This window comes from Lynx canadensis, chromosome E3, assembly GCF_007474595.2.
Source record: "Lynx canadensis isolate LIC74 chromosome E3, mLynCan4.pri.v2, whole genome shotgun sequence".
NCBI lineage: Eukaryota > Metazoa > Chordata > Mammalia > Carnivora > Felidae > Lynx > Lynx canadensis.
Genome location: NC_044318.1, coordinates 19,909,823 through 19,934,730, shown reverse-complemented (window position 1 = coordinate 19,934,730; position 24,908 = coordinate 19,909,823). Strand labels below are relative to the sequence as shown.

The 24,908-nt window shown below is 50.3% G+C and overlaps 1 protein-coding gene across 1 annotated transcript in view; it reads right to left on the bottom strand.

Annotated features, from left to right (window-relative positions):
- Window positions 1-4,688: 4,688 nt before the first annotated feature.
- The window catches only part of SLC5A11 (solute carrier family 5 member 11), a 37,267-nt gene continuing 17,047 nt past the window's right edge, over window positions 4,689-24,908 (bottom strand). Inside the window, 9 exon segments of the mRNA XM_032591653.1 lie at window positions 4,689-4,979; window positions 6,745-6,916; window positions 7,561-7,776; window positions 8,178-8,346; window positions 10,327-10,477; window positions 10,819-10,926; window positions 17,354-17,489; window positions 20,960-21,165; window positions 24,900-24,908. Of these exon segments, the coding sequence (XP_032447544.1) occupies window positions 4,774-4,979; window positions 6,745-6,916; window positions 7,561-7,776; window positions 8,178-8,346; window positions 10,327-10,477; window positions 10,819-10,926; window positions 17,354-17,489; window positions 20,960-21,165; window positions 24,900-24,908 (1,373 nt within the window). The 3' untranslated portion in view covers window positions 4,689-4,773.

Genomic DNA, 24,908 nt, shown 5'->3' with positions numbered 1-24,908 from the left:
CATTTGGAGACCACGGGGGGTCAGCGCAGGCCCCCGGCGGCCTGACTCTGCTTGGTCCTACCCTGTGAATCCCCAGGAGTTTAGATGCAGCTGGACCAAGGAAATCCCTGGGGGCTCCACGGATGGACCCTTGTCCCTCTCTTGGGACTGTAGCTCCCAGTGAGTCTCACACATGCTCATAGTTGAAGGTCTGAAGGCGATCCTTCTCTGGCTTCTTTACCTGACGTCTGTTCCCACCGTTTCCCCACCAGCGCCGTGGCCCTGGTGGTCTGCAACCGAACTCGAGAGATTCCACCCTGTCTCACAGACTGTTCTGCCGTCTCTTGGCTCTAGGGCCCCAGGTGACATCAGTGACTCACAGTCTAGAGTCTTACATCCCATTGGGTAGCAGCAGCTCACTGACGGATGTTTCTAAACCAGTGGCCCCCACTGATACCATGGTGGCGGAGCTAGGGACGGGGAAAGATCCGGCACAGCAAAGCCAGAGGCAGAAAGTGGCCTGAGCTACCTCAACTGCCAGCTAAGGGGAGCCAGGCAAAAAGTGGGGTGGTGTCGGGGCACCTCTCCCTGGAAGCCATTTCTGGGGGTGTCTCTGTAGTCCCCTTGCCACCCACAGCCCATCTGTGCCCTGAGGCCATTCTGCACTTCCTGCCCTCAGAGCCACACAATAAATTCCTTTTGTGTTTTTTGCATCAGCTTTCTTGGGTTCGTTTCTGTTACTGACAACCAAATGGCCCCTATTTGATGCACTTCCTAAAAGAAGCTGTCCCCCTCTGCTCACTCAGGGACACAGCTGTACCGACCCCTTGTGGCTCCATGGGCGAACTTTCGTTTCCATACTCCCTGCCAACTCCCCCTTTGCGTCTCCCACGCGTTGACGAGCCATACACAGTCAGTTCTCCATTGCTACGTGACAGACGCCCACAGACTTGGCAACCTAAAACGACACACACGTATCACCTCCCAGCTTCTGTGGGTCAGGAGTCCAGGCACAGCTCAGCGGGGCCTCCACATAGGGTCTCACAGACTGCTGTCAAGGTGCTGGCCAGGGTCAGGGTCTCATCTGGAGGTTCGACTGGGGAGGGATCCACACCTAAGCTCCCTTGTGGTTGTAGGACCACAAGGTCTGAGAGCCCTGGCTTCTTGCTGGCCCACATATGGAGGTCCCCCTCAGCTCTTAGAGGCTGCCCACAGCCCCTCGACTCGTCGGCTTCCCCAGTGTGGCCACTAGTGCATCAGGTCAGCAAAGACAGTCTCCAGGATGCATCTGCTGGCAAGACGGTCTTACGTGATGTGATGTAACCACCGACTGATATCCCGTCACCTCTGCCGTGTTCAACTGGTCAGTAGACGGTTGTGGGTCTGTCCGCCATCAAGGGGAGAGACTATACAAGGGCACGAACACCAGGAGGTGGGGATCGTCGAGGGTCACCTTAGGGTCTACACCACACACATGAGAACGTCATCACAAATGACACATGTGGGGCAACATTCGAACCAAATATTCTTTTGAGAGAACCAAAAAAAAGTCATCAGCGTTCTGTTTTCACCCTCTCCACTTGTATCTGAATGGAGTCTTTATGCACATCAATAAATTACATTTGAACGACCAAAAAATTGTTTGCATGTCAGTTCATGATAGGGACCCCGCATTTGTATGTTCACACAAGGACCCTCAGAATTGAAGCCTGGTCTTCTAGATAATTGCTGGATGTCCTCCAAGTAAATACTGAGGGCTCGCTCTTCCATGTGCTGGCCCAGACCCTGGGGACCCAACCTGAGCCACACAAGCATGGCCCTGGCTGCCGGGGAAACTGGCACACGAACCCGGGACACACAGCAGGGTGCGGAGAGGGAGGAGCCACGGGCAGGTGGAGGCGGGCCCTGCAGACGGAAGGACAGCTGGTGAAGTAGATGCCTCAGAGGCAAGGAGCCAGGCTGAGAGGTGAGGAGGAGCTGGAGCACCAAGGGCCTCGTCCAGTTGTCCAGGGCAGTTGGGAGCCGCTGAGGGAGCCATGGTGGGGGCGAAGGGGGGTGGCAGTCCCCGCGGTTTGTAGTTTAGACCCCTGCGGCTGTGACTGCAGGGAATGGACTAGAGCAGGGGCAAGACTGCTTGGCAGGGGACCCCAGGAGAAGAGCTGATTCGGGCCCAGATTTAGGTGGAGGTGGCGGGAAGGGGGGCCAGCGGACAGAGGAACACATCCTTAGGGAGGCAGAGGTGGCCCCGTTTGCCGACCGACCGTCCCGAAGGTGAGCGCCAATCCAAAGGGCGGCCCTGCAGACCCTTCGTGGTCTGTGATCGAGGTTGTACAGGTGACTGGACTGGCCATTTGGTCCCCTGCACAAGCTCAGACCTCGGGGGCTGAATCTGTGCAGGGCTAGTGGGTATTCCTTCCTGGTCCCCGGGCAGGGGTGGGCAGTCAGGCCGGGGCAGGGCTGCGGCCGGTGGACGTGAGACCAGGAGCCGGATGACATCTGCGTCCTGGAGGCCCTCCACCTGTGCATTCGCCAGGCACTGTGCTAGGTGTCCGTGTGACAGACTTTACCTTTGTGGAACTTTCACTCCAGTTGGGAAGACAGTTAAGGAACCGATGATGACGTGTGATACCTGCTTTGAAGGCACATGCCCTAATGGGCCTGAGTGGGATGATCCCAGAAGGCTTCCCGGAGGAAGTGGTGTTCAAGCAGACACTAGGAGTTAGGCAGAAGAAGGAGGGGTAGGTTAGGTGGAGGGAAGAGCAGACAGATATAACCGGACTTTCAGGACCCACTGTGCACCAGCCCTGTGCTTGGCCCAGAGGTGGGAAACCCCGAGAGTGACGTGGACTTAGCCTGCGAGGGGAGAGGGTCAGGGTCGAAGCCGCAGAGAGGCCTGGCCATCAGGGGTTGTTCCCATCAGGGAATGTGGACTTCATCCTGCGAGCCTGGGAAAGTCACCGAAGGGACCTACGCAGAACAGTGGCTCGATCAGATCCGCTCTCTCTGCCTGTGGGTGGACAGTGAGCGAGACGAGAGGCAGGAAGGCCAGTGGGGCGGCTGTGGCAGTGATCCGGGGGAGATGGCCGTGGCCTGCTCGAAACGCAGCTCCGACCCCGACCAGCAGCAGCAGAGATCTCTGGGGCCTGGCGGAGGGGCAGCGCGGGGGAGCTCAGGACCCCAGCAGGGCCTGCCGGGCCCCCCCTCCCCGCCTTTGGCCCCTGGAGAGGGATGTTTGGCCCCCCTGGAGCCCGCTCGCCTCAGATGCCGTCTCAGGCTCTTGCCAGCAACACGCTGGGGAGGGGCTCCCCGCAAAGTTTGGGGTGTGCCTCCGCCCACGGATCAGCGTGGCAAGGCCCGGCCTCCGACAAGGCTGCCCCCAGGTACTGAGGGAAGCACACTGAGCGACTGAGCCGATGGCTCCTCGGCCCCCGGTTTCCTGTCCATGTTCCTCTCAAGTGTGGAAACCAGGGTCCCCTGTGAGACTCCTGTTCCCCAGCCCTGTCACGCCAGCACGTGGTTCCCATCCACCCCGCCAGCCCCCTCTGTCCCGGGACTGGAATCCTCGCTCATGGCGCCGGGCCGCCCCAGAGGTGGGCTCCCGGCTAGCTCTGGCGGTCTGCCCTCGCTCTAAGCCGTGCATGGGGCCAACAGCCCAGACCGGAGATCCCATCAGACCCCACGAGAGCCCAGAACACAGACTTGAGGATGGCCGACCCAGCCCGGGACACGGTGGCTTTGCCCCTGGGCCAGCAGAGATTCGCTGTGGACAGACTTGTCCATCCTTCTGGCCGCTTGTTTGAGGGGAAGCAGCACATGGACGATGAAGCAAAGTCTCCGCCAGTGCTTGGAAAGGGCGCGCAGTTCCCCGATTTTCTTCAAGCACAAGATTCCAGGGCGCCGCCTGGCCCACTTCCCGGGGATCTCAGGGAGGAGCGGCCCTGCAGTGAGAGAGCGCTGGGGACCGGCCGCTGCTTCCCCCAAAGCCTGCCAGCGTGGAAGGCAAGCGGTGGGACGCAGGTCCCGGTCCCCGCACGTCGAAGGGAGCGGGAGAAAGTTAAGCGTTGGCGCTCGGCCGGGCCAGCGTGGCAGCTGCTGGGCTGGGAGGCCTTGGGGGTCTCTTTGTTTCTTTATCCCTATGAATGTCGTTCTTGGTGTTCCACGACAGGTAAGAAGAGTGAACAGCCCTTTGAGAAAAGGAACCGATTACACTTCTTTTTCCCCCAGATTCGAACCGCCATTGCTTTTTTTTTTTTTAAGTTTGTTTTTGAGAGAGAGCAAGAAAGGGAGGGGCAGAGAGCGGGAGAGAGAGAATTCCAAGCAGGCTCCACACTGTCAGCAACAGCCCAATGCCCACTGCGGGGCTCAAACCCACAAAGCCATGAGATTGTGACCTGAGCCGAAATCAACACTTAACCGACAGCAACCCAGGCACCCAACCTCCATTGCCTTTGAAGAAGAGGTGCCTCACCCTGGATTTCAGCTCGGGTACCATCTCCCCAGCTTCGTGGGTTAGGGCCCTGCATCTGGCTCATGCTGACAGTGTGGAGCCTGCTTGGGATTCTCTCTCTCTCCCTCTCTCTCTGCCCCTCCCTTGCTTGCTCTCTCTCAAAAATGAATAAACTAGAAAAAGAAGAAGAAGAAGAAAAGAGCTCGGTGTCATGTTGGAAATGCTCCGGAGGAACTCCCATGAAGCCTCGTGGTAAACAAACAAAGCTTTATTACTTATCTTCTGTCATTACAAAAACAGGGCACGGAAAATAAACTGAGAGCTCGGACCCCTGGGTTCACCCCACGTTAAGCAAAGTAGCCCCAGACAAAGATGGCACAGCTAATACACATGATGAGGTTGATGTCCAGAAGGGTTTTCACAGGGGGGTTTTCTTCCAAGGAGACGATGACAGGTTCCACTTTGCTGGGGGGCTCCTCCTTGCCCCGGCTCTCCATCCCACAGAGCCACAGGATGGCCCGTACCACTCTGGACTGCTCTGGGGTCGTGTCACCTAGAAGAACCCAAAGGAAGGTCATAAGGATGGGCTGTGCGTCCGGGAGAAGACACCAAGGGGCCAACCAGATGTGTTCCGCACATAGTAACAAATACTTGGTGTATCTCTCGTGTCTCTTGAAATGCACGGCCTTCTGGATCTATACTTGAGTTTCCCCTGTTAGGCTGATGTGGACACATAGCCACAGTGTGTATGCATGTGTGTGCATGTATGTGTGTGTGTATATATATATATATATATATATATACAGGGCCACGCGTGATGATGAACAACAGCCCACAGCCTCAGGGTCATGGAGGCAATAGGGGCTGATGGGGACTTTGGCTAATTGAAGAGCACATCCCAGGTCTTAAGGAGCCCACTTTACAAGCTCCAGATGTCAGTCATGCAGACACGTGGGCCCAGTGTTGTTACAATCTCCCCATTTTCCAAGAGAAGACAGATATCTGGAATTTTACATGCAATCTCCCGATTTTTAAATGTTTCACATTTAAATGTTTCACATTTCATTACAATGGCAGGTGGGCTAAACCACAGTATGTCTGCAAGCTGCCAGTGTGGAACGAGTGTAATTTAGAGAATGCCAGTAGAATTCCAGCCTACCTTGTGGGATTTCGAGAGGATTAGGTGAGCCATGTTCTAGCAGGGGCTCAGCAAGTGTTTGCTGCTATTGCTTCCCAGCGAGGTATCTGATGAAAGCTACTGAGGGGCACCTGGGGAGCTCAGTGGGTTAAGTGTTTGACTTTTGATTTCAGCTCAGGACACAGTCTCGTGGTGTGTGAGTTCGAGCCCTGCATCAGGCTCCATGCTGATGGTGCAGAGGCTGCCTGGGATTCCTTCTCTCACTCTCTCTCTCTCTGAGCCTCCCCCCATTCATTCTCTCTCTCTTTCTCAAAATAAATAAACTTAGGGGCACCTGGGTGGCTCAGTTGGCTAAGCATCCAACTTCAGCTCAGGTCATGATCTCACAGTTTGTGGATTTGAGCTTTTGCATTGGGCTCTGTGCTGACAGCTCAGAGCCTGCTTCAGATTCTGTGTCTCCCTCTTTCTCTGCCCCTCCCCAGCTTGTGCTCTGTCTCTCTCTCTCTCAAAAATAAACATTAAATAGGGGCGCCTGGGTGGCTCGGTTGAGCATCTGACTTCAGCTCAGGTCATGATCTCACGGTTCATGGGTTCAAGCTTTGCATTGGGCTCTGTGCTGACAGCTCAGAGCCTAGAGCCTGCTTCAGATTCTGTGTGTGTGTCTGTCTCTCTCTCTGCCCCTCCCCCACTCACACTCTGTCTCTCTCTCCTTCAAAAATAAACATTAAAAAAAATTTTTTTTATTTATTTATTTTTTAATTTTTTTTTCAACGTTTATTTATTTTTGGGAAAGAGAGAGACAGAGCATGAACGGGGGAGGGGCAGAGAGAGAGAGGGAGACACAGAATCGGAAACAGGCTCCAGGCTCTGAGCCATCAGCCCAGAGCCTGACGCAGGGCTTGAACCCACGGACTGCGAGATCGTGACCTGGCTGAAGTCGGACGCTTAACCGACTGCGCCACCCAGGCGCCCCCAAAAAAAATTTTTTTTAAAACATTAACTAAATAAAGGAAAGAAAGAAAGTTACTGAAGAACCCACTTGCAAGGCTGGACATTGGGAGTCAGGCGATGCTAAAATTTCAATTCTGCCCCTTCTCTGGCTTATGATTTGGTAGAAAAATTCCCCCCTGAAACAGAATTCTTCTTGGGCTTCGACTGTAACTGAGGAGAGACCACTCACAGCTGTGGGGTTTGGATATGTTTTCTTGAATCATCTCCAACTGGATGGTGGTGATGCTGGTCTCGGGGGTCCCATTCTGAGAGACGGGATGAGGCAGGGGAGTTGCTGGTGGGAGTGGCTGTTCCTTCTGGACCATGGGGTCATGACGAGTAAACCAGGTCAGGCGGCTTACCTAAGGAGCAGCGATGGATTAGAAGATTGGGGTCCCCTGCTCGACCCCGCGTTCAGCTTCATGTCTGAGAATGTCCCCGGCCTGGCCCTGTCACTGCACCTACCACGAGCTCCACTCCCTGCACTCTTCAGAAGCAGCAGGCATTCCCCCCACGATTCCCCCAGGTAACTTCAGCAGCCTCAGTTTTGTTGGGACCTCCCCCCACCCCTCCCTCATTCCAGCCCCCAGAGCTTAACCCCAGCCTGGGAATCTGGGGGGACCCGCCCGTGAGCCACTCAGCACGTATATTTCTCTAGCTACAGGGACTGAATTGGTTCGCAGATACATGTGTCGAGCCGACTCCATCGATGGGAATCGGGAGCTTTGCCAGAAATGCTGGGATGAACATGTTTCTGCTATTGCTTAATGAATATAAGAGAAGATAAAAGCCTTAGAAGCTGGCAGGCCCCTGTGGTGCCTGAAAATAGAGGCAGAAATAAGGATGCATTCTGATGACTTCAGCCCTGAATCAGGCCGTCCCTCAAGCCTAACCCTGGATGTCCCAGCTTTTTGAACAGTCGAACCCTCTTTGTTAAGGCCAGCGTGGGTCCGTCTGCTCACGGCACAGGGTCTCCGTGGTGACACAGTACCAAACCCAAATGTACCATTTCCTTGGAGGGTGGCTCCGTGAACCAGCTCACAACGGACACCGTGATCAGAGTAACCGCGGACAGAATCATGGAGAAGTAGAGGTAGTGGACGTGCTTCACCACGGCGGGGCGGTCATCTGGCTGGTCACACCGAGGCTGCGTGTAAACGAAGTCCAAGGCCAGCCGAATCAAGCCTAGGAGAAGGCCCAAGATCAGACCTGAGAAAGCACCCTGTAAATCAGAGCAAGGCCATCTTAGAGACGTCCAAGGTGAAGGGGCGGCCGGCCTGGGCCTCTGCGGACCTCGACCTCGACCTTGACAAGCCGTCCTCAAGAGCTTGGCTCTCTAGGGACGGTCGATGCACACGTCAGTGATTTGAAAGGACTGCAAGTTACTCAGCTGTTTATCTTTCACACGTGACTAATCATTTATGCATAATTCACTCCTTGTTAACTCGGCTCCCCCGTTTAATGACGGAATGCATCAACACAGAACCCCCATCGCTGCTTTGCAAAGGCCGGGTGGCACCCTCCCCATGCCTCCCTCCACAGAAACGCGTCCCCGGAAATGCCACCCATGCCCTCACGGGGCGGCGCTAGCTTCTCGCGTGGTGGGGACTCGTCCAGAGCTACCTTTTCATTGGTCCGCTTCCAGAAACATCCCATGATGAAGACCACAGCCACTGGCGGCTGCAGGTAGGAGCTGATGGACTGGATGTAAATGAAGAGCTGGCCCCCCTGGCTGGCCTGAACCACGGGGATCCAGAGGATGGAGATCAGCACCAACAACAACACAAACACCCTGACAGCAGGCCGAGAGAGACCCTGGTTAGTATGCCTCCCGGGATGCTTACTGCTGTCTCTTGTTAACAGCTCTATTGGGGTAGAATTTTCACACCATAAGATTCACCCATCGCAAGTGTACAATCCCAGAACTTCGGGTAACACAATCAAGATTCAGAGCATCCACTGCTGGGGCGCCCGGCTGGCTCAGTCGGTCGAACATCCCACTTCGGCTCAGGTCATGATCTCACAGCTCGTGAGTTCGAGCCCCACCTCGGGTTTTTGCTGTCAGCACTGAGCCCACTTCAGAGCCTCCGTTCCCCTCTCTCTCTCTGTGCCTCCCCTGCTCACACTGTCTCCCTCAAAAATAAACTAACATTAAAAAAAAAAACCGCCAAACTGTTTTAAACAGTTGGACCGTTTTACATTCCTACCTGTAGTGCTATGAAAGTTGCTATTTCTCTACCTCCGTGTCTCTCTTTTTTTAACGTTTATTTATTTTTGAGACGGCGCGTGTGCGCACGTGCGCAAGTAGAAGAGGGGCACAGAGGGAGACAGAGGATCTGAAGCGGGCTTTGCACTGACAGCAGAGAGCCCGATGTGGGCCTCAAACCCACAGATCACGACCTGAGCTGAAGTCGGACGCTCGACCAACTGAGCCTCCTTGCCTTTTTGATTACAGCCATTCTAGGGGGTGTGTAGCTTTCTAGGGGTACAGTCTCATTTTGGAGATTGATGTAGATCGCAGATCTTTTGTCAGCTACATGGCTTGCAAATATTTTCTCCTCATCTGTGGCGTCTCTTCTCATTGCCTTGATGGTGCCCTTTGAAGTGAAAAACTTTTAGCTTTTGATGAAGTCTAATGTATTACGATTATTTTTTCTTTTCTGGGTTATGCTGTCTGTGTCTGACCTAAGAATGCTTTCACTAACCCGAGACTGAGACAGCCCTCCGGGCTCCAAGATGCCTTATTAGCGTGTATTTTACATAAAATTTGCATACCATTCATTTTGGTCACTTCCGTTCCTCCCACTAGACTTCAGCACCTTGCAAAAAGCCTTGATAGAAAAGCCTTCCCTGAGGGGGTGCCTGGGTAGCTCAGTGGGTAGAGTGTCTGACTTCGGCTCAGATCATGATCTCACAGTTTGTGAGCCCGAGCCCCGCGTCGGGCTCCATGCTGACAGCACAGAGCCTGGAACCTGCTTCGGATTCTGTGTCTCCCTCTCTCTGCTCCTCCCCCGCTCACGTTCTGTCTCTCTCTGCCTCTCTCTCTCTCAAAAATAAACATTAAAAAAAATTTTTTTTTAAGGAAAGCCTTCCTGAGTCCCCAGAACCCCATCCCCCTTTTACCAGGCTTTGGGGGTCCCACCCAGTCCAGGCTGCAGACTCCTCCTCTGAATCTTTACATCTCCTGGCTCCTGATCATAGCACTCATTGGGGCTGTAATTTCCTTTTATTTTTTTAATTAAAAAAAAAAAAAACGTTTATTCATTTATTTTGAGAGAGAGCACATGAGCAGGGGAGGGGCAGAGACAAGAGGGAGAGAGAGAATCCCAAGCAGGCTCCATGCCATCAGCACAGAACCCAATGTGGGGGTTGATCCCACGAACCATGAGATCGTGACCTGAGCCAAAATCAAGAGTTGCACACTTAACCATCTGAGCCACTCAGGCACTCTGTAATTTGCTTTTTAATTATCCTTTCTCTGTAATTCTCTTCTCTTCTCTTTAGTTTTGTGAAAGCAAGAACTAAATCTTTGCTTTGCACTGCTGTGCGCCCGGCCACCTGGCACATAGTAGGTGCTCAGGGAACGTCTCTTGGATGAGTGACTTCTCTGCACACAGAGTCCTAAGGAACCTCCCCTTTGCCATCAGAGGAGGCTGAGCCTCCAGGATGAGTGGCTGGTGGGGCATGGCCTCTGGGTGGGCTCAGCCTTCTCCTCCCTGGGTGTGTGGGACTTTTCACTCCCCTCCCCCGGCCCTGCTCCGTACGGCCTTACCTGCCGACAATCATGAGCTCCCTCTCGGACGCCCGGGGCCGGATGCAATTCCAGAGGTCCATGGTGAAGATGGTGCTGGCACTGTTAAAGATGGAGGTGAGGGAGGACATGAGCGCCGCCACCATCACGGCCATCATGAGCCCACGGAGCCCTGGGGGCAAAAGGGAGGTCTATGGGCCTCAGGTTTCTCCTGCTACCGGCTGTTACCTCCACTCATGACCCCAGGACCCCAGGCCTGTAGCACCAGCTGATCCCAGTCGGTGCCCCTAGGAGGAGGCAGAACTCAGGGGACCATGAGGAGGGACTGGGGTTGGTTGTGGGGAGTCAGGCGGAGACCCTTGCAGAGCCAGGGCCTGGGTTTTATTCGGGGGCTCTGTGGCTCGGTCCCTCCCACGGCCCTCCCATCTTGTCCCTCCTTCAGGTCAGGGCTCAGCCGAGGCCCTCCTTTCTGGACGCTCCAGGGGACTGCACTTAGGGGAGAGGGGACATTACCTGTGGGCAGGAGCTCCAGCACAAGTTTGGGGTATGCGATGTCTGAGCAGCCAGAGGGATTGCTGCAGACCTTCAGGCAGGTGTCTGGGTCCGCACAAGCCACTTGATCTGTGGAAGAAACAAGGCCCGGAGTGAGCAGAGCCTCTGAGCCCAGGCCTTGCCAAAACACGGCCCGACTGACGCAGGCCGGCACCGGGAGCCAGGGTTATTGCATATACCAGCATAGCTCAATGAAATAAAGGAGCCTGGACTCTGTACACCACGACCTTCTTGTTTAACCTTGCCATCGCTGCAAAACTGGGACGGTCACATAACGATCGTAGGGGGGTCGGCCGAGATGACATACGTCATGCGCTTCACACAGTCTGATACCCAGGAAGGGCTGGATACATTGCAGCTGTTATTACTGTGACCCAAATAAAGCTGACATACACCTAGCGGCCACTCTCTCCACAGTGTCCTACATCAGGCTGCATCCCCGGATCCCCCAAAAGGGGCCGCAAGCATTTCACATCTTGCCTGCCGTTTGTCGGAGGTGCAAAGGCGAATGCCATTGACTGGCACGTGGCGAGTTACTTTCTAAATCCCTCTTTACCCATCTCCTCAATAGCTTTTCTCACTGTAGGCTCATAACAACCCGCCATGCTGGCTGAATGTCTCTCCTCCTCTCCCTGTAATTCTGTATCAGGTCTTTTCCCTCCTGGACAGCATTCTAGTTTTCTAGTGTAAATCCATCATGGCTTCCTGGCATCTGTAGTTCTTTCTTTTTTATTTTTAAATTTTTTAATGTTTATTCATTTTTGAAAGACAGAGACAGAGCACAAGCAGGGGTGGGGCGGAGAGAGAGAGGAGGACACAGAATCTGAAGCAGGCTCCAGGCCCTGAGCTGTCAGCACAGAGCCCGAGGCGGGGCTCGAACTCACGAACCGTGAGATCATGACCTGAGCCGAAGTCAAGACGCTCAACCGACTGAGCCACCCAGGTGCCCCCTGGCATCTGTAGTTCTTTATGTCTTCCTAGCCTAAGGATGAACACAATCCCAGAAGACGAGCCTAGGTCTCCGGCTCGGAGGACAGAGTGTGTGGCATTGAGTAGGTGCTCAATAAATTTTTATGGGGCCGGGGCTAGCTATCACAGAACTGCTGTTTACTTTTTCATAACCATATGAGGAAGGCAGAGATTACTTTAACCATTTCACAGATAAGGAACCAGGGCGAGGGACCTGATTATAAATACCTACGTCATGTCAGAGGCAGAGTTGAAACCCAGGTCTCCTGACTTCCAATCCAATTTTTCAGAGGAGGAAGACCAAGAGAGTGTATGTTTTCCATCTTTAATGAGTCAGCCAGTCACCTCATCTGAGGCTCAATCGTGACCACTGGGACCTTCAGAACTCTGTATGGTCTCAATGGTTTGGCACCTGCATCTGAATGACATCTTTCCTGTCACCTTGTCACCTTCTGCCTTCCTCAGCTCCTGATATCTGAGCCAACCAATGCTCCTCACCACCGTGCCGACGTCTACCCAACACCTGTCACCCTGGCTGGGCCACTTGTGATCTCTCAAGTCTCCTCTGCCAGATGGACTGAAAACTAGCTCCCATGAATCACCTCTGGCCCCCTATTCTCAATCCAAAGGCTTCAGTCCTTTTTCCTCATTTTGAGGGGTGACACTGCTTTTCAGCCCATCTCGAACCTCAGTTTACAAGTGAACACGGAGCCCTCCACTGCCTGTGCCGACTTCCCCCCCACCCCCCGCCCATTCCAATGCAGTTCCAGTGTCATGATAACCATTTAGGTGAGGCCTCAAAAGCAGATGTTGGACAGTATACCAGATGAGCTTATATATTCTATATTTTTACCTGCATTAAAACTGCTAATTTAATAAATGTCAAAGGAGACCACGATTTTAAAATGCAAAATGGGGCACCCGGGTGGCTCAGCTGGTTAAGCTTCCAACCTCGGCTGAGGTCATGATCTCGCGGTTCGTGGGTTCAAGCCCTGTGTCGGGCTCTGTGCTGACAGCTCTGTTTCAGATTCTGTGCCTCCCTCTCTCTCTGCCCCTCTCCTGCTCACACTCTGTCTCTGTCTCTCTCAAAAATGAATAAAAAAAATTGTGTTTTAATGCAATATTGTTGTATCTTCCTTTTTGTAACATCAGACCTCAGAAATGGAAATACTCTTGGCCCTTTCATCCACTGGGAAGTCCAAAGTCATACTGGTCTCTATAAAATTTCTCCACACGCTGTCATTTGTCTTCTCAAGGATGGGACACTTTGCTCCACTAACATCCACCAATGGGTGTTGTGGCCACAACCGATCATACAATTGCTGCGGAATAGAAGTAGATGCCCCCAAAACTCTGGTTCAATCCTTACGTAAAATTAAAACTGTAGACCAAAAGTGATATTTGATGAGAAGTCTTGAGCTGAAAACATCTTAAGAAAAATTATTTTGAGAGTTCAAAGTTCTTGGCTTTTTATGACTCCTCTGAGAAGTCTTAAAAGATAAGGAAGTACTGTCATTCCCATGCCCAGAACATCGTAAGGAGCCTCCCAGTCGGGCAAAGGTCTTGTTCACCTTCAAATCCTATGGGCTTTGCTTCTTTTTGTCCAAAAGCCCCTCTCTTCAAGGTACATCTAGAAGGAGAAAGACTCTCCCGGAGATATTTAATTAACTACACAGTTTAACATTTGGTTGTTAACTTCAGGTTGTTTATCCTTCTCGACATGCAACCTTCAACCATGAAATGTGACAGACACAGTTTACAAGGCCATTGTCCTTGTCTGTTCAGCTTAAAGAATCCATAAGGATATTAGTTGGCTCAGCTAAGTTACATGTGGAACCAACGGCCTGGCAGATCATTAACCCGCATTCAGTAACAACCACCCACATGCCTTAGGTTAATTAATCAACCATTCAGATCTGGGGCAGGTTCTTCTGTCAGAACCTCTGATGTCTGACAGGAAGGATGCTTCTGGCAATGTCAGATCCGAATAACACAAAACCTGTTTCTGAATGCCAACATTCACCGGAGGTTCACTATGGCTCAGGGGCTACAGATAAAGACAGTACATATACCTTCTCTATATTCTTCACAACTCCATGGGGAAGATGTGGTTATTACACTTATTTTAAAGACAAGTAAACTGAGGCCCAGAGAGGTGAAAAGGCTTCCCCAAATCATACAGCTAGAAGTATCATGGGTGGGTCTCATTCCCATTTCCAGGGCTCATTTCCAGGGCTCAGGTGGGACCACTGGCTTTGTAAATGGGTACATTTCTAGACTCATGTTTTATTGGTTTTGAGGGTGGTTTTGCTTCTCTCTTAGTTTCCACTAGGGTTCATTTCAAAGTCTGCACCATTTCTCACTTGGATAAGCGGAAGAGAGTGTTGTCCAGACTCATGATAGCTCAGGACTGCAGCATCCTTTTAGGTGGTTTCTGGACCCAATTGAGGATTCAGGGGGCACCTGGCAGAGCAGACATGGGTGGGGGAAGACACAAGGAACAGGTAAGTAGAGTGGCCAGGGTTTCTCAGTCTTCTGGAGGGCTTGTTAAAACAGTTGCCGGGCTTCAACTCCAAGAGATTCTGAATTCAGTAGGTCTTCGATGGGCCTGAAAATTTGCATGTTTTTAAAGAGAGAGAGCACAGGTTGGGGAGAGAGGCAGACTGAGACAGAGAGGGAGAGAGAGAGAGAATTAAACAGGCTTCACACTTGAGTGTGGAGGGGGCTCGATCCCACAACTCTGGGATCATGACCTGAGCCGAAATCAAGAGTCAGATGCTCAACCGACTGAGCCACCCAGGCGCCCCTGAAAGCCTGCATTTCTAACAAGTTCCAAGGTGACACTGATGCTGCTAGACTGGGGACCACACTTGGAGAAGCACTGGTCCAGGCCTTCAAACACACTATGACCACCTCACCCTCTCCACCCTACTTCACTCTCTCTTCACACTTACTGCTGGTACCACATGCTAGAGTGTTTTGATTTATATTTTAGCTTGCTTTTTCCTGAGTACCAGACTCATCCATTACATTACAAAGTCCTTAGGGGCAAAGAACATGGCATCGTGATTGCTGATTGGCTGGCTGTTAACAGTGATGGTCAGGGTCTTGTGATTGGTCTTCCAGACACCGATCCAAAGCTTAAAGTGTAATTTGCGGCAAGATACAGTAACATGAGGGGCACCTGGCTGGCTCGGTCAGTTGAGCGTCCAATTCTTGGTTTCTGCTCAGGTCAAAACCTCATGATTCATTAGTTCGAGCCCCGAGTTGGGCTCTGCGCTGACAATGCGGGGTCTGCTTGAGATCCTCTCTTTCCCTATCTCTCTGCCCCTTCCCTGCCATGTGTGCTCTCTCTCTCAAAATAAACAAACTTGATACATGATTAAGAGTCGGGCTTTGGAGGCCGATGCACCTAGGTTCAAATCCCAGCTCACCCAGCACTAGCCAGGTAACTTCTGGCAAGTCACGTAGCCTAGGAGGGGTCTAGATTGCTCTTCCGTAACCCTCACATCCAACCCATCGTTAATCTTATTAGCTCGGGGCGCCTGGGTGGCTCAGTCGTTAAATGCTGGACTCTTGATTTCAGCTCTGGTTACGATCTCACAGTTGGTGAGTTTGAGCCTCGCATCAGGCTCTGTGCTGACAGCACAGGACCTGCTTGGGATTCTCTCTCTCTCTCTCTCTCTCTCCCAATAAATGAATAAACTTTAAAAAATCTTATTGGCTCCACTCTGAAATGTATTTGAAAACATTCCATATGGATCAACTTTGTTTTTTTTTTTTTAATGTTTAGTTTTGAGAGACAGAGTATGAACAGGGGAGGGGCAGAGAGAGGGAGACACAGAATCCTAAGCAGGCTCCAGGTCTGAGCTGTCAGTACAGAGCCCAACATGGGGCTCGAACTCACAAGCCTCGAGATCACGACCTGAGATAAAGTTGGACGCTTAACCGACTGAGCCACCCAGGCGCCCCTTTGTGGATCAACTGCTTCCTTGTCACAGAGGACATCCCTGGAAAGCTTGTCAGAAGAAACCACTGCCCAGCATCCCTGCAACATCTCCCTGTGCCTGTCACTCACAGCTGTCGGCACAATCAATGGATATTTATTATCTTTTTCTCCTCCACCACTAGAATGTGAGCCCTACAACAGCAGAGATACTGTTTGTCTTATTCACTAATGGATCCCCAGCATCTTCTAGAATAAGGCCTGGCAGATCATTGGCTCTCGGGATCTTTGGTGGATACACAGAAGAATAAATAAATGAGCAGATGAACTGACTTCTCTGAGCTTCAATTTCCTCATCTGTAAATGAAAACAGCCCTAACAGTACCTATCTCTTAAGGCTGTTTTGAGGAGTAAATGAGATTAATACATTTAAAAAAAAAAAAGAGCAAACACTTCTACAGTGCTTACTTGTGCCAGAACTGCTTTACGTCTCATGAAGTAATATCCCCGTTTTATGAGTGAGGAAACAGAGGCAAGTGGCTTTCCAAGGTCACACAGCTAGTATGTGGCAGAGCCAGGATTCTGGCTGCACCGTTCAAATCAGAGTCCATATTCATAACCACTGCACTCTCGGTTAAGGACTCGCGTGATGAACGTAGGTTGTTTAAAGCTGCATTCTTGTGCACATGTAAGCCTACCCGAGAGCTGTGTATTTTCCATCAAGTCACTCCAGCTCTTAGTCTCAGGAGGGTTTTTCCCAAGCCTTGTGCGCTTTCCCTGGACACCGGCCCAGTGACTCTGGGTTCTCCATGCCATCTGGACTGCAGGAGCATGAGCCCAGAGTCTAGCCACCACGGACAGCTCCCCACACTTTCCTCCTAATAGCTTACGTCCTAAGTTATTCTGACAAAATTTCTGGGCCATCCTACCCTTTCCTTTACCAGGTGGCACTGTTTAGGATAAAGCACAAAGGAGGAAGCACTCTAGGTTACACTCCCCTTTGAGTTAACCAGCCTTGGTGGGCATGAGAGAAAGCTCACCGATATGGAAAAAGAGGAACTTTCCTCCATACAGATCAGCCGTTCCTGACATCACAGTGACTCCCGATTACACCCTCCCCCAGTCCTGCTATCCACACAGTGCAAATGTCATCACTTACCAGACTGAAAAAACTTTTCTAAGGCAAATTTCTAGAGGCTATGATATCCCTGATTTTGTTAATACCCCCAAAGTTATTTGGCCACTGGGCCAAAATGACCAAATGAGGCTGAAACACTAAAGCATTAAGAGGAACTCTCACATTAGTCTTTAGGAAACTGACATCTGGAACCACAAGGTCTTAGCTCAGTTTGTGGCTTCAAAAAAATACACACGGGTCATCCCTCGATTGGACATATACTAGACGTTCCTGTTGCACCCTTGTTGGGAAACAGTATAGAGTCAAATGTCCGGATGGAGATACTCAGTCAAAATACTCTGCAGGGACTCCAATCACATTCTATGATGGCAGTCATAACATTAAGACATGTCACGGGCCTGAAACTCAAGACAGATGGCCTCTACTCCCCACTGTCTTCTCACCTGGGAAGAGGACACGACTGACCATTCCAGGGAATACCATCATGAAGAGAGGAAGCACCTTCAGGTAGGCAGCCATCAGAGAGCCTCCTTTGGCATGGGACAGGTTCTTGGCAGCCAGAGACCGCTGAACAATCACCTGGAAAACAGTGGGGTGGTTGGGAGCTGAGGTGGCTCTCTGTAACGGCAAACTGAGTGTGCACAGCTCCTGAGTACGTGTAAAGGACTTAGGATCTTGGTTTGCCTGGCTTCCCTCAGAGGAAACATTGCTTCCCTATCTCCAATACCCATGGTACAGTTCAGGAAGCCAGGAATCCCATTCTGTTCCCTCCCCACTCCTTTATCCTGGGATTGCCGCTGGCCAATTAGATTTCTCCACAGAGTTACTCTATTTCTCTGGCTACCATTTTCAGTTAAGGACAAGTACAAATCCAAGGTGGGCCAGTTACAACTTCCCATGGAACTTCTCTAAGTATCCGACTTCAGCTCAGGTCATGATCTCATGGTTCGTGGTTCAAGCCCCGTGTCGGGTCTGTGCTGACAGCTCAGAGCCTGGAGCCTACTTCGCATTCTGTGTCTCCCTCTCCCTCTCTGCCCCTCCCCTACTCATGCTCTGCCTCTCCCTCTCTCAAAAATAAATAAACATTAAAAAATTTTTGAGAGGGGTGCCTGGGTGGCTCAGTAGGTTGAGCGTCCGACTTCGGCTCAGGTCATGATCTCATGGTCTGTGAGTTCGAGCCCCGCATCGGGCTCTGTGCTGACAGCTCAGAGCCTGGAGCCCGTTCCAGATTCTGTGTCTCCCTCTCTCTGACCCTCCCCTGTTCATGCTCTGTCTCTCTCTGTCTCAAAAATAAATAACGTTAAAAAAATTAAAAAAAATTTTTTTTGAGAGACGGGCGCCTGGGTAGCTCAGTCGGTTAAGTGTCCGACTTCAGCGCAGGTCATGATCTCATGGTTTGTGAGTTCGAGCCCTGTGTCGGGCTCTGTGAGGACAGCTCGGAGCCTGGAGCCCACTTCCGATTCTGTGTCTCCCTCCTCTCTGCCCCTCCCCGTTCATGCTCTGTCTCTCTCTGTCCCAGAAATAAATAAACGTTGAAAAAAAAAAAAATTTTAAATGCCATTATAATTGTCTACTGTTACCTACCTTCTCAGTCTCTACCCAGGAAGATCTGGAACATTCTTTGTGAATTGTGAATGCTGCTTTGCCCGTGTCCTGTTCTAAAAGTAGCCTAGACAGAGGGCTGTGCGTTCCCTAGGGCAGCACCAGCACAGTGAACCAAGTCAGAAGACTCTACAGAATCTAGGTCAGCAGCTATACTGTGTGGTCAAAACCAGAGTCACAGAGTCAAGGAGCGCTTGGGTTTCTAGGCCCTCTTGCCCTGCCTGGCATTTGGAAAGAGACAGAGTCCCCTGTGACTCCTGAACCATGCAAGGTGGGTTGGAGGTGGCTTTCAAAGGGTGCATGCTGGAATCCCAACTGAGAAGGGCATGAGGAATCTCAAGGAAATATTTGCACAAATTCATACTGTGTGAAGAGCAGTTAACAGGGGCGTGTGGCTGGCTCAGTGGGTAGAACATGTGATTCTTTTTTTTTTTTTAATTTTTTAAAAATGTTTATTTGAGGGAGAGAGACAGAGCGTGAGTAGGGGAGGGGCAGAGAGAGGCGCAGAGAGAATCCAAAGCAGGCTCCAGGCTCTGAGCTGTCAGCGCAGAGCCCGACACAGGGTTTGAACCCACAAGCTGTGAGATCATGACCTGAGCTGAATCCAGACACTTAACCAACTGAACCACACAAGGCTCCCCTTTGCGATTCTCCATCTCAACGTTATGAGTTTAAGCCCCACGTTGGGCGTGGAGCCTACTTAAAAAAAAAAAAAAAATAGCAGTAACATAAACCATAGCAAACCTATAAATGTTTTTAATGGTGTATTAGCTGTCTCTCCAACAAAAGGACTATGACCAAATTCCTCATGCTTCCCTCTTCTGTAACCATTAGTAACCCCACTTAACAGATGAGGAAACAAGATGTTAGGATGCCAAGGTTACGCCCCCTGAACTTAATTCCAGGCCTGGTAAGTTTGCTTTTTTTCCTGTTTATCTTTGAGGTGGGGGGGGGGCAGAGGGGGAGGGGGATGGGGGATCCAAGCAGGCTCCTCGCTGTCAGGGCAGAGCCGGACGCGAGGCTGAAACTCACACCCCGAGCCGAAACCGGATGCTCAACCGACTGAGCCACCCAGGTGCTCCCAGGCCTGTGAAGTTCAAGGCTCATGCTGTTAACCTAGATCTGCGCTGTGTCCCAAGGTCTCCTCTACCTGAGATGGGCTGAGGGGGAGAAGATTTGCCAAGGACGGTCTCCCTCTTAGAGGGGCGGTACACGTGCGCTGCGCCTACCACTGCCCCGGGCGCAGAGGAGTCGCGGCCCGTGGGGAGACCCGGCCTCCTTTTCCTGCAGTGTTGACCGGCATACATTCCGGCCCTACTCCATGATCGTTACTTCGGTTAAACTTCCATCAGCCCTGACTCTGCAATACGGCTGCCAAGATGGCACACAGATCTCTGGTCTTCAACAGGAGAGGCATTTTGATTCACGGGGCTTAAATCTTGACAAAGTACGAACAGGTGCACAGGAGGAAACAACTTCCATCCAACCTGGCACGTCTGCCCTGTCTCCCTGCCCATGAGCCCTCTTCTTTCTTTTACCTACATGCATCCGGGCTCCTTTGTGCAAATATAAGAAATGTGAACATTGATTCTATCCACACTCTGTTAACACAAGGGCTTATTATGCATCCTGTGCTGCCTTGTACCTTATTTGTTTCTCCTTTGCACTGGCTGTTCCCTCTGCTGCACACTCTGTTCCCCACCTATCGCTGGGAGCCCTGCTCCTCTCCTTCGAAGCCTGTGCTTCCAAGGGTCACTTCTTGGTCCTACCTCCCCTTGCCACCCTATTTTATTTATTTTCTGATATATATTTTTAATCTCTACATCCAGTGCGGGGCGTGAACTCAACCCTGAGATTAAGAGTTGCATGTTCCACCACTGCCCTTTTAAAAAATTTTTAATTTATTTTTATGGGGCGCCTGAAGTCTGCTTTGGATTGTGTCTCCTTCTCTCTCTGCCCCTTCCCCAATCACGGTCTCTCTCTCTCTCTCTCTCAAAACTAAATACACATTTAAAAAATAAATTTTTAGGGGCGCCTGGGTGGCTCAGTCGGTTGAGCGTCCAACTTCGGCTCAGGTCATGATCTCGCGGTTCGTGAGTTCAGGCCCCGTGTCAGGCTCTGTGCTGACAGCTCGGAGCCTGGAGCCTGTTTCAGATTCTGTGTCTCCCTCTCTCTCTGACCCTCCCCCGTTCATGCTTCATGGGGAAGTAATGGAACTTCCCCACTGAGTTCCCCTTTGCAAATATTAGTAGCTTTGGATTTGCCCCTACATGAGCAAGCTCAAGAGGTAAAACAACACACAGATGTAGAAAGGAAGTAGTCGAGCTTGGGGGCAAGGGGGCGGGGAATGCAAACAAGAGCAGATGGAGGGAAGAAAAACCGGAGTCTCCGGCCCCCCAAGGAAAGAAGCCTCCCGGAGGGCGCTCGCTCAGCCAGCTGGTCTGTACCTGATCCGTGCACCAGTACCAGAGGGACGGGATGGACATTCCAAATAGGATCCCGGGCCACGGGAGATCGGATGTCAGTGGGTCTCTGAAAATATGGAAGGCGTCATCTCGGGGCAGTCCGCAGCTGCTGTTCTCACTCCGGTTGCTAGCCAGGGCCAAGAAGTACTTCTCCTTTAGGCCTTCCATCCCTCCGACTGCAGCAAAACCTAGAATTCAGAGGAATAGCAAATGTCCAGAAACTCAGAGCAATCCGCACCAAGCGGTTAAGGGGATGGTAGGAGATGGGTGAAATCCTACTTAGAGCAGAGCTACTCAGGAAGGCTAGTCGCCTTCACGGTTCTTAACTTTTTTTATATGCCTTCGGTAGTGATTACGTATTGCTTCTCAAAATATTAATAATCAGGGGCGCCTGGCTGGCTCAGTCAGTAAAGCGTCTGACCTCAGCTCAGGTCATGATCTCACCCTGTGTCGGCTCTGTGCTGACAGCTAAGAGCCCGGAGCCTGCTTTGGATTCTGTGTTTCCCTCTCTGCCTGCCCCTCCCCTCCTGGTGCTCTCTCTCCACCCCCCCCCAAAAATGAATAAACATTAAAAAATATTAATAACACATAATACAAAATACATAAGACTGTAAAGGAAACAGATATACTGAAGACAATCATTGAATCATAAAAATTGTGACTCAATAATTTACATAGTTGCTCCATTAAACAGTAAGAACCAGCAGTGAGCGTAATAATAATTTATTTATTTTTAAGATTTTATTTTCAACTAATGTCTACACCCAACATGGGGTTAGTTAAAATGAAGGTTAATATAAATGGCTTTAAAAAAAAATGGCTTTTTCTTCTTTTTAATCACTCTAAAAGACAACTGACTGTCTAAAGCAAAACTTGTAGCATTGTACTGGGGTTTAAAACATCTGTAAATGTATGGCAACAATAAAAGACAGAAGAGAGGATTTGGGAGTGTAATATTGTAAGGTTCTTTTTTCTTCTTTTTTTTTTTTTTTGAGAGAGACTTGTGCTGTCTCTGAAAAATAAACATTCAAAAAAATTTTTTAAATGAATTCAGTAAAGTTGCAGATACAAAAACCAACATACAAAAATCAGTTGTGTTTCTATACACTAACAAACGATTGAAAGGAGAAATTAAGAAAACCCCGTTTACAATTGCATCACAGAGGATAAAAAAAAAAAATTGTAACCAAGAAGATGAAGTGTCTGTGCACTGAAAACTATAACACACTGATGAAAGGAATTAAGGAAAACACAAATAAATGGGCAGATATTGTGTTCATGGATTAGAAGAATTAATATTATCAGGGGCGCCTGGGTGGCTCAGTCGGTTAAGCGTCTGACTTCGGCTCAGGTCACGATCTCACAGCTCATGGGTTCAACCCCCACATCGGGCTCTGTGCTGACAGCTCGGAGCCTGGAGCTGCTTCGGATTCTGTGTCTCCCTCTCTCTGCCCCTCCCCCGTTCATGCTCTGTCTCTCTGTCTCAAAAGTAAAAATAAACATTAAAAAAAAAAGAATTAATATTATCAGCATGTCCACACCCCCCAATGAGATCTACAGATTCTTTTTCTTTTCTTAATAAGCTCTATGCCCAACGTGAAGCTTGAACCCACGAGCCTGAGATCAACAGTCGCATTCTCTGACAACTGAGCCAGCCAGGTGCCCTGCAATCTACAAAATCAGTGGAATCCCTATCAAAATTTCAATGGCTTTCCTCACAGAAATAGAAAAAAAAAAATCATCCTAAAATTCATATGGAGCCACAAAAGACCCAGATACCCAAAGCAACATTGAGAAAAGAGAACAAGGTGGGAGGCATCATGCTTCCTGATTTCAAGCTTATTATAAAGCTGTAGAAACCAAAACCGTATGGTGTTGGCATAAAAAGACTCACAGACCAATAGGACAGAATTGAGGGCACGGAAATTAACCCACACGTATATGGCCAGTTAGTTTTCAACATGTGAATCTCTGCAGATCCCTTGGGAGAACATCTAATAAAGCAGATTGATGAAGATTACAGAGGGCTGATCTGTAATCTCTTTCCTGCCTGACTGTAATGGATTAAGTAATGGAACTTCCCCACCGAGAACCCATACTTTTGTGGAGAAAGGTCTAGAGGTGCTGCGAAGAATGACAGAACTTGGGAAGATCTACATTTTGGGTCTCTTTGCATCTGAAACCTGTCATAGGCAGCTCGTGAAGCCCTGGGAGGTTCAAAGGTTTGGTATTTATGACAGTGACCACACCGAGCATTTTTCTAATACAGCTGACAACTGTCCTTCACGTATTTGTTACTCATTTGTATTTCCTTTAAAAAAAAAAAAGTTTGGGGCGCCTGGGTGGCGCAGTCGGTTAAGCGTCCGACTTCAGCCAGGTCACGATCTCGCGGTCTGTGAGTTCGAGCCCCGCGTCAGGCTCTGGGCTGATGGCTCGGAGCCTGGAGCCTGTTTCCGATTCTGTGTCTCCCTCTCTCTCTGCCCTCCCCCGTTCATGCTCTGTCTCTCTCTGTCCCAAAAATAAATAAACGTTGAAAAAAAAAAAAAAGTTTATTTATTTTTGAGAGAGACCAAGAGTTGGGGAGAGACAGAGAGGGAGGGAACATAGAATCCCAAGCAGGTTCCAGGCTCTGAGCTGTCAGTCCAGAGCCTGACTCAGGCTCAAACTCACAAACCGTGAGATCATGACCTGAGCTGAAGCCAGACGCTTAACCGGCTAAGCCACCCAGGCACCCCTGTATTTCCTCTTCACATACGGTATACCAGTGAAGTTTTCTTCTTCATGAGGGTCCAAAACATTTGTTAAAGTTAATGAGCAATTTTTTCATGTTGTGAAACAATTATTCCATAATTACTTCCTTAAAGTTTTGTTTAAAAGACGAAAGCCACACATAACACAATTTAAAGTGTGCAGAAAGGCACAATGCTATGATAAAACTCGTATCTCCTCGACCCCTGTTCCTAGACAATTCCTGAGTCCTTATTTCTTGTGACTTTGACACTCTTGAGGAACTGATTAGGAATCTTGTAAAATGATTCTCCATCGGATGTCTGATGTTTATTCCTGAATAACATTGAGGTTATGTGGTTTTGGTAAGCATGGCACAGAGGCTCCGTTATGTCCCTCTCACCCTATGAGCAGCTACATATCAATATGTCCTATTCCTGGCGACATTGACCGCGATCACTTACCTACAATGGTGCATGCCAGGTTGCCCCAGGGTAAAGCGACTATTTTCCCCTTTGTGATTAGTGAGTATCTTGGACGTGGTAACTGAGATCATGCAAAAATCCCTGGTAACTTGAGCATTTACCGTTGAATCTTGCCTCCAATTATCATTGTGGTGCCCTTATGTTGATTTTCTATTTCTCTCCCTCTGTCTGCATTTATTAATTGGAATTCTCCCGTAAGAAGAATTTTGTCCCCCTGTCCCTTTTATTTATTAATCATTTTTCCCTCTCAATATAAGGAACTATTCATTTTACCTAAAAATCAGTAAACTTCCGGGGCGCCTGGGTGGCTCAGTTGGTTAAGCGTCCGACTTCAGCTCAGGCCATGATGTCCCGGTTCGTGAGTCGGAGCCCCGCGTCGGCTCTGTGCTGACAGTGCAGAGCCTGCTTGCGATTCTCTCTCTCCCTCTCTCTCTCTCTCTGCCCTTTCCCACCCCCACCCCCCCCCCCCCCCCCCCGGTGCTTTCTCTCTCTTTCTCAAAATAAATGGATAAACTTGAAAAAAAAAAACCAGTAAATTTCCATAAGTTCAGTTCTCTTCCAGCTAAAACAACCATGTCTCAAGGAAATCGTGATGGAATGCCCCTGGGGTATGCTTTTGGCAGCTGGGTTTGCTGATCCCTGTGATGAGAGCAGATGTCCCTCCTGAGAGAGGGCCTGTCACCCACCCAAGTGACCCTGGGGCCCCTTACTGTAGCCCT